At 38.6% G+C, this 13,822-nt stretch overlaps 1 protein-coding gene across 3 annotated transcripts in view; it reads right to left on the reverse strand.

The window, feature by feature from the left end:
* The window catches only part of LOC124795037 (transcriptional protein SWT1), a 283,974-nt gene that overhangs the window by 86,540 nt on the left and 183,612 nt on the right, over positions 1-13,822 (reverse strand). For all 3 annotated transcript variants that reach the window (XM_047258819.1, XM_047258818.1, XM_047258820.1), the window contains one exon: positions 669-873. In XM_047258819.1, the coding sequence (XP_047114775.1) occupies positions 669-873 (205 nt within the window). The remainder of the gene's footprint in view (positions 1-668; positions 874-13,822) is intronic.

A 13,822-nucleotide genomic window follows, 5' to 3' on the forward strand; every position in this document is an offset into this window, starting at 1 on the left:
TGTAATAATAATGAAGTAATATGACGATTCTCAAGAATATAAAATTTATCTCATCATTTTCTACCAAAACTTTTTTATTTAATCAAAAGTCAGTGAGTAGTAATCCAGGTAAACAATGCTGAACTCAGCACACTGAAATTTTTAATTCTATAATCTCGTAGCCAGTGTTGTTCGTCTTTACTCTTCTCATACTGTCGCATCCCACAAGATATTTCAAACTGCTTATGTAGAAAATGTAGCCTTATTTACACAGGTGAAGCAGAATTTGCAAATATTTGTAATAATGGCTCAGCAGATGCCGAACTCCCACCACTTGCAGATATTTCTGATGAGCTAATCACTAATGAAAGGAACTGCAGTTCAACATGTCAATGCTGACAATATTATTTATAACTGTTATAAAGGCACATCATACATTATTTTTCTACAGATACTCTATGCTAGTACACAATAGCAAGGAAAAGCTATAACCAAAAAGAGAACAATGATGCAGTCTTTTCCATTTTTTAGTTTGAGTGAAAGTATGGAACATTAAAACAATAAGTTCAATTAATTCTGAGTAATTGACACTACATTTAAAAAATGAAACTTCCAGATGGAAATACTACAGGAAAAAAAAACTGAGGTGAATGTTAAAGGTCATGCAGAATTTGGTAAACACATATCACCTTGATTCTTTTCATGAGGAGATTCACACAGTTTTTTGAGTTCCTTCACTGTAGCCAAGCTGTTTTTGCTCATTACCAGTCCGAACACAGCCATCCAGTGCTGCATCAGACAGGTAAAAATATCACTGAGAGAAAAAGGTGGCTTCACACAAATAACATCAATCCACTTGTCACCATATGCACTTCCCATTTCTTGCACAATAATCTGTAAAAAATTTATACATAAAAATACAAAAATAGTTTCGGCGCTAATGAGAACGAGAGAAGGAAACAGTGTAAATCTCAAATTCTCTGATCTATACATTTAATGTAGTCAGTCATCATCAAAGGAAGCCATCATTCCTACATTAGCATACATGAATATATAAACAGAGTTTCACAATACCACCAAAAATCTTCCGCTGTTATGCTTAGATGTCATTGGATCATTACAGATGAAAAACCAGTACTTCATTAACTAACATACTCCCTTTGCCATCAGAACAGGCAGGTCTTCTCATTCTGGGGTCTGAGTGACCTGGCCTTCCTCGTTAAGCTTACCCAATGTATCCCTCTCTCCTCCCTATGGAAGGAGCTAATTATTTCTGAAAGCTATGACAGTGTTATGTATTTTCACATGTGCCTGTCAGCTATAATGATATTTCACCTACTGAAGGTAAGTGATGGCCAGCAATTTTGTCTCTATTTTTATTCTTCTCAAGTGAGTTTTCCCTCTGATACACTTTATATCATCTCATATTTCTTAAAACAAAATATTCCAATATTATACTTATTCTGTAAAAACATTAGCTGTTTCTAACCCCCCCCCTCCCCCCTTTTTCAAAACTTTACAAGGAGAGGCTCCAGTAGTGGGACTGACTATCTGAAACCAAAAATATGGTTATGTAGGTTAACATCCCAGATACCACATCCTGCAGCCATTCACCCTGGGAGGCCCTTGTTTATGAGTAACTGATGAAAAACATTTCAGAATTTTGCATAACGCTCAGTAGCATTAAATAATTGGTTTCACACATAAGAGGTTGTGGGTTCCAGTCTCGGCAGATAAATTATTGTTGTTGTTGTGGTCTTCAGTCCTGAGACTGGTTTGACGCAGCTCTCCATGGTACCCTATCCTGTGCAAGCTTTTTCATCTCCCAGTACTTATTGCAACCTACATCCTTCTGAATCTGTTTAGTGTATTCATCTCTTGGTCTCCCTCTACGATTTTTACCCTCCACGCTGCCCTCCAATGCTAAATTTGTGATCCCTTGATGCCTCAGAACATGTCCTACCAACCGGTAGCTTCTTCGTGTCAAGTTGTGCCACAAACTCCTCTTCTTCCCAATTCTATTCAATACCTCCTCATTAGTTATGCGATCTATCCATCTAATCTTCAGCATTCTTCTGTAGCACCACATTTCGAAAGCTTCTATTCTCTTCTTGTCCAAACTATTTATCGTCCATGTTTCACTTCCATACATGGCTACACTCCATACAAATACTTTCAGAAATGACTTCCTGACACTTACATCTACACTCGATGTTAACAAAATTCTCTTCTTCAGAAATACTTTCCTTGCCAATGCCAGTCTACCTTTTATATCTTCTCTACTTTGACCATCATCAGTTATTTTGCTCCACAAATAGCAAAACTCCTTTACTACTTGAAATGTCTCATTTCCTAATCTAATTCCCTCAGCATCAACCAACTTAATTCGACTACATTCCATTACCCTTGTTTTGCTTTTGTTTACGTTCATCTTATATCCTCCTTTCAAGACACTGTCCATTCCGTTCAACTGCTCTTCCAAGTCCTTTGCTGTCTCTGACAGAATTACAATGTCATCGGTGAACCTCAAAGTTTTCATTTCTTCTCCATGGATTTTAATACCTACTCCGAATTTTTCTTTTGTTTCCTTTACTGCTTGCTCAATATACAGATTGAAAGACATCAGGGAGAGGCTACAACCCTGTCTCACTTCCTTCCCAACCACTGCTTCCCTTTTATGCCCCTCGTCTCTTATAATTGCCATCTGCTTGCTGTACAAATTGTAAATAGCCTTTCCTTCCCTTTATTTCACCCCTGACACCTTCAGAATTTGAAAGAGAGTATTCCAGTCAACATTGTCAAAAGCTTTTTCTATGTCTACAAATGCTAGAAACGTAGGTTTGCCTTTCCTTAATCTTTCTTCTAAGATAAGTAATAAGGTCAGTATTGTCTAACAAGTTCCAATGTTTCTATGGAATCCAAACTGATATTCCCCGAGGTCAGCTTCTACCAGTTTTTCCATTCATCTGTAAAGAACTTGTGTTAGTATTTTGCAGCTGTGAGTTATTAAACTGAAAGTTCGGTAATTTTCACATCTGTCAACACCTGCTTTCTTTGGGATTGGAATCTGAAGGTATTTCGCCTGTCTCATACATCTTGCTCACCAGATGGTAGAGCTTCGTCAGGACTGGCTCTCCCAAGGCCGTCAGTAGTCCTAACGGAATGTTGTCTACTCCCGGGGCCTTGTTTCGACTCAGGTCTTTCAGAGCACTGTCAAACTCTTCACGCAGTATCGTATCTCCCACTTCATCTTCATCTACCTCTTCTTCCATTTCCATAATATTGCCCTCAAGTACACCGCCCTTGTAGAGACCATCTATATGCTACTTCCACCTTTCTGCTTAGAACTGGGTTTCCATCTGAGCTCTTGATATTCATATAAGTCATTCTCTTTTCTCCAAAGGTCTCTTTAATTTTCCTGTAGATAGTATCTATCTTACCCCTGGTGAGATAAGCATCTACATCCTTATATTTGTCCTCTAGCCATCCCTGCTTAGCCATTTTGCACTTCCTGTCGATCTCATTTTTGAGACGTTTGTGTTCCTTTTTGCCTGCTTCGTTTACTGCATTTTTATATTTTCTCCTTTCATCAATTACATTCAATATTTCTTCTGTTACCCAAGGATTTCTACTAGCCCTTGTCTTTTTACCTACTTGATCCTCTGCTGCCTTCACTACTTCGTGCCTCAGAGCTACCTATTCTTCTTCTACTGTACTTCTTTCCCCCATCCCTGTCAGTTGTTCCCTTATGCTCTTCCTGAAACTCTGTACAACCTCTGGTTTAGTCAGTTTATCCAGGTCCCATCTCCTTAAATTCCCACCTTTTTGCAGTTTCTACAGTTTTAATCTACAGTTCATAACCAATAGATTGTGGTCAGAGTCCACATCTGCCCCTGGAAATGTCTTAAAATTTAAAACCTGGTTACTAAATCTCTGTCTTATCATTATATAATCTATCTGATACCTTCTAGTATCTCCAGGATTCTTCCATGTATACAACTTTCTTTTATGATTCTTGAACCAGGTGTTAGCTATGATTAAGTTATGCTCTGTGCAAAATTCTACCAGACGGCTTCCTCTTTCATTCCTTTCTCCAATTCCATATTCACTTAGTACTTTTCCTTCTCTTCCTTTTCCTACTATCATATTCCAGTCCCGCATAACTATTAAATTTTCGTCTCCCTTGACTACCTGAATAATTTCTTTTATCTCATCATCATACATTTCATCAATTTCTTCATCATTTGCAGAGCTAGTTGGCATATAAACTTGTACTACTGTGGTAGGCGTGGGCTTCGTGTCTATCTTGGCCACAATAATGCATTCACTATGCTGTTTGTAGTTGCTTACCCACACTCCTATTTTTTTTATTCATTATTAAACCTACTCCTGCATTACCCCTATTTGGTTTTGTATTTATAACCCTGTATTCACCTGACCAAAAATCTTGTTCCTCCTGCCACCAAACTTGCACTAATTCCCACTATATGTAACTTTAACCTATCCATTTCCCTTTTTAAATTTTCTAACCTACCTGCTCGATTAAGGGATCTGACATTCCACGCTCCACTCCATAGAACGCCAGTTTACTTTCTCCTGATAACGATGTCCCCCTGAGTAGTCCCCACCCGGAGATCTGAATGGGGGACTATTTTACCTCCAGAATATTTTACCCATGAGGACGCCATCATCATTTAACCATACAGTAAAGCTGCATGCCCTCGGGAAAGTCTATGTAATATACCTATTTTAATGCTATTGAGTGCCACACAAAAGTTCGAAACTTCTCCCCCCACAAATGATGCCCCACCACGGTGAATGGCTGCAGCTTGTGATGCCTGGGATCTTAACCTACATTACTGTACAGATGGTTTCAAAATGTTGATCCCACCACTAAGGACCTCTCCTTGTTACTTATCTTAGATGATCATTCAAGTAAAACTACATTTACAGCAATTGTAGAATTAATGGTGACTTTTGAAAATCTTGACTGGAACACACTCTTTGACATTCTGAAGGTAGCAGTGACAAAATACAGCAAACAAAGGATTACCTCCTATTTTGTACAGAGACCAAACAGCAGTTATATGAACTGAATGACATGAATAAAAAGCAATAGTTGAGAAGGTACTGAAACAAGATTGCAGGCTATGCCCAATGTTATTCAATCCGTACATTGACCAACTCCTAATGGAAACCAAAGAAAAATTTGAAAAGGGAATTGAAGTTCAAGGAGAAGAAATAAAAATTTAAAAAGAATGAGATTTTCACTCTGCAGCGGAGTGTGCGCTGATATGAAACTTCCTGGCAGATTAAAACTGTGTGCCCGACCGAGACTCGAACTTGGGACCTATGCCTTTCGCGGGCAAGTGCTCTACCAACTGAGCTACCGAAGCACGACTCAAGGCGGTACTCACAGCTTTACTTCTGCCAGGTCCCAAGTTCGAGTCTCGGTCGGGCACACAGTTTTAATCTGCCAGGAAGTTTCAAAAATTTAAAAGTTGGACTATGTCACTGTAATTCCATCTAGGACAACAAAGGACTTGAAAGACGTGTTTAATGGAATGGGTAGTAAAGTGGGGAAAAAAAAGTACAGTCTGCTCACCAGAAGAAGAATGAATTCTGAGGGTCAAGAGGGGAGTGGAGGAAGCTCCCTCCCTCCACCAACTCCGTTCACATAGGCTGCTGAGGGGTGAGCTGGGAACAAGGCTCGCTCACATCAAGCAATGCTGGCACTATACTTGTGCTCACTTGTATATTTATGTTCGCAGAGGCATTAACAACAGCATCTATTGGCTGCCATACCAGCTCTCAGCTGCTATGTATTCATGGCTAGGAAAGTGACAAAAGCTTTCAGCATTCATAATTGTAATTGATAGTTTCATGTTGAATAATGGTGCTTGCTGCAACTTATCCCATCAGTTCTTATAGACAATTGAAAATTAAAAACCACCAGAAGTAAAACTCATATCATGACAATAGCCACTGTTGTTGTTGTTGTTGTTGTTGTTGTTGTTGTGGCTTTAGTCATGTACTGGATCATAGGAAATTCTTTCTTGTTTATCACTCATAAATGGCTGCCCACTAAGGTACAGGGTGACAATTATTGAACTATATGAAATAAAACCGTCATAACTTCTGAACAGTTTGCTTAAGGATGTTCAAACTGTGTGATTGGCTGCAAGGCATAATGGGAATTAGTATGTGCGTATGGTTTGGTTTAGTGAAGAAGCCCACTTTCATTTGGATAGATTAAACAATAATCAAAACTGGCGTATTTGGGGGAATGAGAATCCGCATTCCATAACTGAGAAGTCTCTTCACCCTCAACAGGTGACTGTGTGGTGTGCAGTCACGGAACAATCAGTGCGATAATCCTTGGTGGCACGGTGACTACCAAGCAGTAGGTGGAGGTTTCAGACGATGATTTCATCCCCATTATCCAAAGTGAGCCTGATTTTGAAAAGATGTGGTTCATGCAAAACGGAGCTCGACCCCAACCAAGCAGGAGAGTGTATGATGTCCTGGAGGAGCACTTTGGGGACCACATTCTGGCTCTGGGGTACCCGGAGACCACTTACAGGGGCCTCGATTGGCCGCCATATTTTCCGGATCTGAAAACATGCGCCTCCTTTCTGTGGGGCTACATTAAAGACAAGGTGTAGTACAGCAATAACCCAAAACCATTGCTGATCTGAAAACAGCCATTCAGGAGGTTATCAACAACATTGATGTTCTGACACTTCAGCGGGTCATGCAGAATTCTGCTATTCGTCTGCACCACATCATTGCCAATGATGGCATGCATATCGAACATCTCATAACCTGAATCTGAATATCTGTAGTGACGTTTACATGTTGAATAAAATGTTTGCATGCCTAGTTTGTAATTAATTCATTGTTTTCATATAGTTCAATAATTGTCACCCTGTAAATGACTGCAGGATCTGTAATATCTGGGACCATAACATATACAACCATGTAATTGGTTTCAAAATGTCTCCTTGTAAGGGGAACAATACCAGGACAGCTTCAAAGCCTTGTTGAAGTGAATAGTTATAATTGAAATTTACCTCTGTTTGCTGAGAGTTTATGGTGATTTTCTAGGATTATATTTGCAAAATTTCCGAATTCTTCTCGCAATGCTGAAGCTTGCTTTGTATATGTCACTGCTTGTCTCATTGTGCTCTCCTGCTTGTAACATTCACTGGCATTATTAATTATTTTCATTGCTCCACTCTGTAAAGTACTAACATTTGCCCACATCTGACAAGTGGAAAGTGTACCTGGCTCTGCCCTTGATGCACCAGAAACCTTTTCGTCCTTGTCAGTAAATATATTAATGCACACTGCAATACAATACAGCACAACAATCACTTCACAAAGGCTACATAAACAAGGTTTTAGATGAGACTGATGATGTTGGCAGTGTACGAATACAAAACATGAGTGGCTGTAGGAGAGAGAATATAAAATGCACACAGGTATTAGCAAGAAAAGTCCTTCTGAAAAGGCAAATCTTTAACACACAGAGTAAATTTAAGTGATAGGAAATGTATTCTGAAAGTATTTGTGTGGAATATAGCTTTGTATGGGAGTGAAATGTGGAAGATCAGTACACACAAGAAGAGCAAAAAAGCTTTCAATATGTGGAGCTACAGAATGATGCTGAAGATTAGATGGAGAACTCAGATAACTAACAAAGAGGTACACAACGGAACTAACAGGAAAAGAAATTCATGGTACAACATGACTAAAATAAGAAATCGGTTGACAGGACACATCTTGAGGCATAAAGGAATAGTCAATTTGGTAATGGAAGGAAGTGTGTTGAGGTAAAAATTGCAGAGGGAGAACAAGGCTTGACAACAGTGTGTAGGTTTAAGCTGATGCAGAGTGCAGTAGTAATGCAGAGATAAAGAAGCTTGTGCAGTATATACTAGTGCAAGAGCGCATATTCCACTTGTCCTCAACCCCCCCCCCCCCCCCGCCCTCCTCCTCCCACCACAGAAAGGAAGAAAGATAGTGTAGTTAGCTGCTTTTCTTTCAAGAAAATGATTTAAAAGTCAGTATTCTGTAGTTTTTTAACAGATTCGGAACTAGTACTTTCTCATGGCTATCTATTTACAAGTTGCCACTTGTCTTCTAATCTGCACAAACCAGTTTTCAGACTGAAGACCACAACAAACAATCAGTTACAATGTAATTCTATTGAACCATTGGTAAAATTACCTTTCCATTCATACCTCATTTATTTTGAACTAGCTGGGGGTCCCTCGCTTCACTCAGGGACTTGATATGAGATTGTGTGGTAGTTGGAATAAAATGATAAACATGAGGTAAAAAATTTTTGTTGAAAACATATACTTTAACAAGTATTGTAAGTAGTTAGAATAAGACATAAAATTTTATTTTTATTGAAAACATATTCTAACTATTTACGATACTTGTCTATAAACAACATTTTTTATTTTGTCATCTGTGGTATATAAGTACAAATTTTTCGAATTTCCTATTTGAGAGCAAGGTGCGTATAGTTGACCCCAAGAGAAGCAGGAGTCTTTGAGGCTGATGCTGGAATATTTTAAAGTTTTTCCTTGAGCTTTGTCAATTCTAAAACTGTAGGCTAATTTTATTGGAAATTTCAGTCTTTTAAATTGGAATGGAAGTTCAGTAGAGATCAGTGGTATTCTGGGGATAAATAGTGTGTGTCCTTTATACGTTCCAGTCATAAGTTAAGCTTTAATGATGTTATTTGATGGCTGTTTCATGATCATCCTTGCTCCATTACATAGTTTTGGTGAGTCGAGACTTTTGAGTAGTATGATCGGAGAGCCAATTTTAAGTCAAAGGCAATGTGATGGCATTCATGGTACTTGCAAAGAGTTTAGAAATTCTGTATGGAAATTCACAGTTTCTTCAACATTTGCCATCAATCAATTTGAATATTCTCGCTTCATCGGGAATTTTCTTTTTAAAATTAAAGTTGATTTTGTTGACAATATTGGTTTAGTAGCCAAAATTGCCCATCAAATAGCCAGTCCGGATTGGTATAGTTGTGAATAATCTTTGGATAAATTTGGTCGACGAGTTCGTTTTCAGCAGTGGGTATGCTGCAGAAATCACCGTTGAGTTTAATGAGAAGGGTTTTCTGGTCAGTAGGACATGTGCCTTTGCCTATTTGTAAAAGTTGTTTAGCAAAATGTGCTGCTGTTTTGTTTTATGATAGTTCAATTCTCGTATTTTTTGTTAGTCACAGTGACTGTATGAGTGGCCTGAGACATGACTTTTTTAAAGCTTACATTGAACTCGTCTGCTGGTGTTGATTTGGGGATAACTGGAAGTGTTTCTCAAAAAACCCTGGAATATGAATAAAGCTCCTCCCATCAGTTCAGCGTTTCCTCATAAGTCTTGTAATATTCTGTCCATGGCTACCAGTGATTTTTTATGTGCCATTGTGCATTTGTCCCAGAAGATAATTTTAGCTTGCTTTACAAGTTCACCCTATCCAGATTCCCTTGAGGGAATTATTCTTTGGGTATATCCAACAGTAGTAGCGGGGCAGATGGACATTTTGTCCTCCTTCCATAAGTGTGGCTGCAATACCGGATGACGCCAGTGCAAGGGTGATGTGTTGTTTAGCACATATTTCCACTCACAATAGATTTATTAGAAATGTTTTCCCGGTGCCACCTGGTGCATCCGAGCAAATAACTCTGCCAGTGTTTTGTCGATCCAGTCCAAGATAATGTTGTAAATTTCCTTTTGTTTGTCATTGTGGAGTGGTTTGTTGTGAGCAATCTATTGAAGTAATTTGTTGACATTGTAGATTTTTTCCTTCGCAATTTCAAAGTTTAGCACACTGATAGCATCTTTTCACGACACTTGTGTCCCAAGTTGTACTAAGGTGTGGTTGTTTATTGCTAAATATTTATCTTCTAGGTAAATAAATATATCACTGAAGATGTCTTCGGTGAATTCAATGGTCAGTTCACGATGTGCTTATCAAATTTGGTACAGTACGTCATCACCCATACTCTGTTTGAAGGAGTCCCATAGATGTTTTGGATTTGATGGGTTGCATGTTGTTAGAATTATGGCAAATAAGCCTCTCATTTGTTCAGCTGAGGCTGTGAGTGAGGCTTCTTGTAGTGTTAATTCCCTTGGCTGTCATTCTTCAGTAGTACTAAGCATTGGCATGCTCCTCTGTATGTCTGGTGCAGGTAACCATCAACAGTCTTGTGATCTGTGAAACTTGTTGGTCCCCGCATTTCAAGTAGCAACATCCAGAGATAGAAACATTCAGCGATGTTCGGACGTACGGTGTATACTTGGCCTAGTGCGCCAGTCTTCTTGATTCCTTGATGATCTTCAATTGGAATTCTTTGTTTTCATCATTGAAAGATTTTGCTTGTTTTGTTCCGAATTTAATAGATAGGAATGTCGACATATGGTCATGTTTTCGTGGATGGATCCATTTGGCACAGTTGGTAAAAAGCTGTTAATGTTGCATTCTGAGGTGGTTCGCTTGCAGTTTTTCTGGCAGTATCTTTTGTGAAGTAAACTCTCTGTCAATCCTCCAAATGTACTGCTAGATGTTGCACAGTTGGGTCACGTTTGTGTATGAGAAAACCAAAAATCCACCATGCTGCTCCTTTAGTGTTGATGTATCTTCCCATATGGTACATGAGGATTTCGTCATTTCTGTTTTGTTCTTTGCTGTCTCTGGCAATTTGAAATACTGCCATGTCACTGCCTTTGCTCACATATTTGCAAACACGTTTGATGGATTTCACTGAACTGCAATATTCTATGTTTACGTGTGCTTGGAACATTTTGGAAAGTGTGTTATATGGTACTACCCATTGATTGTCTATATCCAGTTGCTGCCTTGTATCCGTATTTTAGCTGTGAAGCCTTCGTGTTTGGGTAATCATCATCTATATTTGGGACAGCCATCAACTCGTGTAATCCAAGTATGGTTTCGGGCATTTTTTGTACAATTTCCTTGACACATACATGGTGTATTTGGGTTTAATGGCCCACTAGGTCCATGAATCACATTTTTCACAACTATGTCTTACAGTTCTGGGTCTTCCTGTGAATTGGGAAATTCAGCTTGAACGATTTTGTCGATAACCATGGGATGAATTCTGTCTTGTAGCCACATGACATTGAGCATCTAACGGTTCCAGAGATGTGGTATTTTGTGATGAATTCAATAAATCTCATTTGGTTTTGTCAGAAAACTCGGGCTATTATGTCATGCTAATGCGCAGGGGCTTGTCCTTATCTTAGCTAGTTTTGATTTACGTCCAAGATAAGTTGCATGTGAATGTTTCGAAGAGGTCAGGTTGTCCATATTTTCTGATGTAGGTCACGGCTTCTTCACTCTCTTTGTGCATGTGTTTCAGACTTCCTATGTATGATGAGGGTAAGATTAACATTGTTCCGAAGTCCTCAATGTTTCCATCATTTTGGATTGTCTCAAAGGTGGATGTATTCTTCCATGTGTAGTTTCTCCTGATTCAGTCTCGTGTAAAGCATCCATTCTACTTCTATTTTTGCATACCTATCTACAAGCAATAGTCAGAATAAATGGTGAGTGTTGAGAATGTGATTCTATGTTTCATTGTCTCTGATCATTAAGCGGTAACCAAAGACTCCTTGGAAGTGACTTTTTTTGTTTGTTTCTACACCTGATTCAGGTTGTATTTGTTCCACATTAAAATTATATCCATCCTTTCCGTGCAGAAATATTAATTCGTATTGGAGGGCATCATATTAATGGTGCGTCTCTGCAACACATTGTAGCCTTCTCTTCTTCATTGTACAATTACGTCTGGGCTCGTGTTTTCATTGTCCACAATCACAATGGCAACTTCGTCTATATGAAGTGCATTAAACTGATGTTTGTGTTCTCCAGGCGGTCTTTTGTCAACTAAAATTATAACTTTATAGTCATCAGGAATCATTCAGTCTAGTGCTGTTTTGAACACGTGAATCAGCTGATTGTATTTGTGCAAGTTCCTCTGTACATCTTTGACTACTTCTCATCTCAATCTATTGATGTTTGTGCATCATTGATCAATTTCTGTTTCTTTATTTCCAATGAAATATACAAGCAGAAATTTATGGTCTTCATTTGGTAGTGGTAGTAATGATGCCCTGTTGTGACAGATATGTCCTTGGATGGAAAAAATGTAATTGATTTTATTTCTGTTAGCACTGATCGAAGTGGGCCGTAATATGTCATTTGGAAGCAGGCACTGTACACTTTTATATTTGATTCTGGAGTTCCCCGGGTCATTAATGGAAAAATTCCTGCAGAGGTGCTTCCAGTGGTGGTAATCAAATTTTTTCATTCATACAACAGATTCCTTGTATTTCTCTACTGAATTTTTCCAGGTTGCAAAACTGGCAGGTGTTACCCATTTTTCCGATTATGATGTGTTTGTGTTTGTTATATTCTTTCGTTGGGTCATAATGGAATGCTTCATTTGTTAGGCTGTACTGTTTACTTGTGCTCGTCTGCACTTCTCGTAGGATGATATTTTCAGAGCTGGCTTGACATTTCATTGTTCTTACGTTTCTCTGCTTCTGATGGTGCTCATTGTCGTTCACTGGGAACTTAAACATGCTTTGTGCTCTTTATCTTATTCGTTTTTTGTGTTCTTTTTGTTTTCACCATTTTGCTTCAGAACGAACAAGATCTGCTCCACTTTTATGTTTGAGCAGTGTCTAAAATGAAAATAAAATCAACTTTTTACTAAGAAATACGCTAAGTACACTTTACACACTTTTCATACTTTATTTTCAATTTATATTCAGTCACTGTACACTTCAACTACTCACACTTCACTGTTTGTTTCTATTAACTCACTGCGCTACTTTTTAGGTTCCTGCCTTCGTCACTGATAAGAAACTGATGTCCGAACCTATGACGAGTCTTGTTTAACGTATTCCTACCAATGGGTAGCCCCACCAATGGTGAATTCCAGAACATATAAAAAAGGCTTTGAATGGTCCACAATGTTTCAGAACATTCCACAACATTCAACAGTGTTCTGGAATGTTCCACAATGATCTGGAATGTTCCGGGATGCTCCCGAACATTCTAGAATCTTCCCATATGTTCCAGACTATTCCCGAACATTCCAAAACATCCTGGATCAATGTGGAACATTCCAGAACATTCTGGAACATTGTGAGTTCCTCTTGAATGTTCTGGAATGTTCTAGAAATTTCTAGAGGGCGAAACTTCCCACCTCTTATATCTTCAAATGCATGCCATTCAGGTAAAAATGGGAATCTTCTTCATGGATGGGAGATAGAGGTCTACCACAGCATATAACTCCCTTGATCATACCTGGACTTGTTTCTGAGTTTCAGCAGCACGCACACTATACACTTACTTTTATAATAAAATATTGATTTTGATGGCTATTAGTAGACAACATACAAAAAAAGAAGTCTGTAAGAGCTCATTACTAATGGTCTGGAAAAACTGCAAACAAGACCAGTATTCAAACTCAGATATCTGCATTTTGTGTCTGACTGACATACAGCAATGTCATTCCAGCAGGCCTCATCAGTTCTCAATTTCAACCTGCCTCTGAGTTTCTGAGTCCTTTCCAAATTCCAACCCCCTCACAGGATTTCAGCTGACCATGTAGGTGTCTGCATTGTAAAGGAATGCTAGAGAAAATGACTTAACAACAGCCTGAGGAATGTTTCATGACTTAAATGTCCAGAGTGAAAGAGTATTCCATTAATGAGCACTCATAACAATTCAAAACAATATAGGTGGAGGAAAAAATTGTAACACAGTAAATAAATTTGT

This window comes from Schistocerca piceifrons, chromosome 4 (assembly GCF_021461385.2).
Source record: "Schistocerca piceifrons isolate TAMUIC-IGC-003096 chromosome 4, iqSchPice1.1, whole genome shotgun sequence".
In the NCBI taxonomy this organism is placed as follows: Eukaryota; Metazoa; Arthropoda; class Insecta; order Orthoptera; family Acrididae; genus Schistocerca; species Schistocerca piceifrons.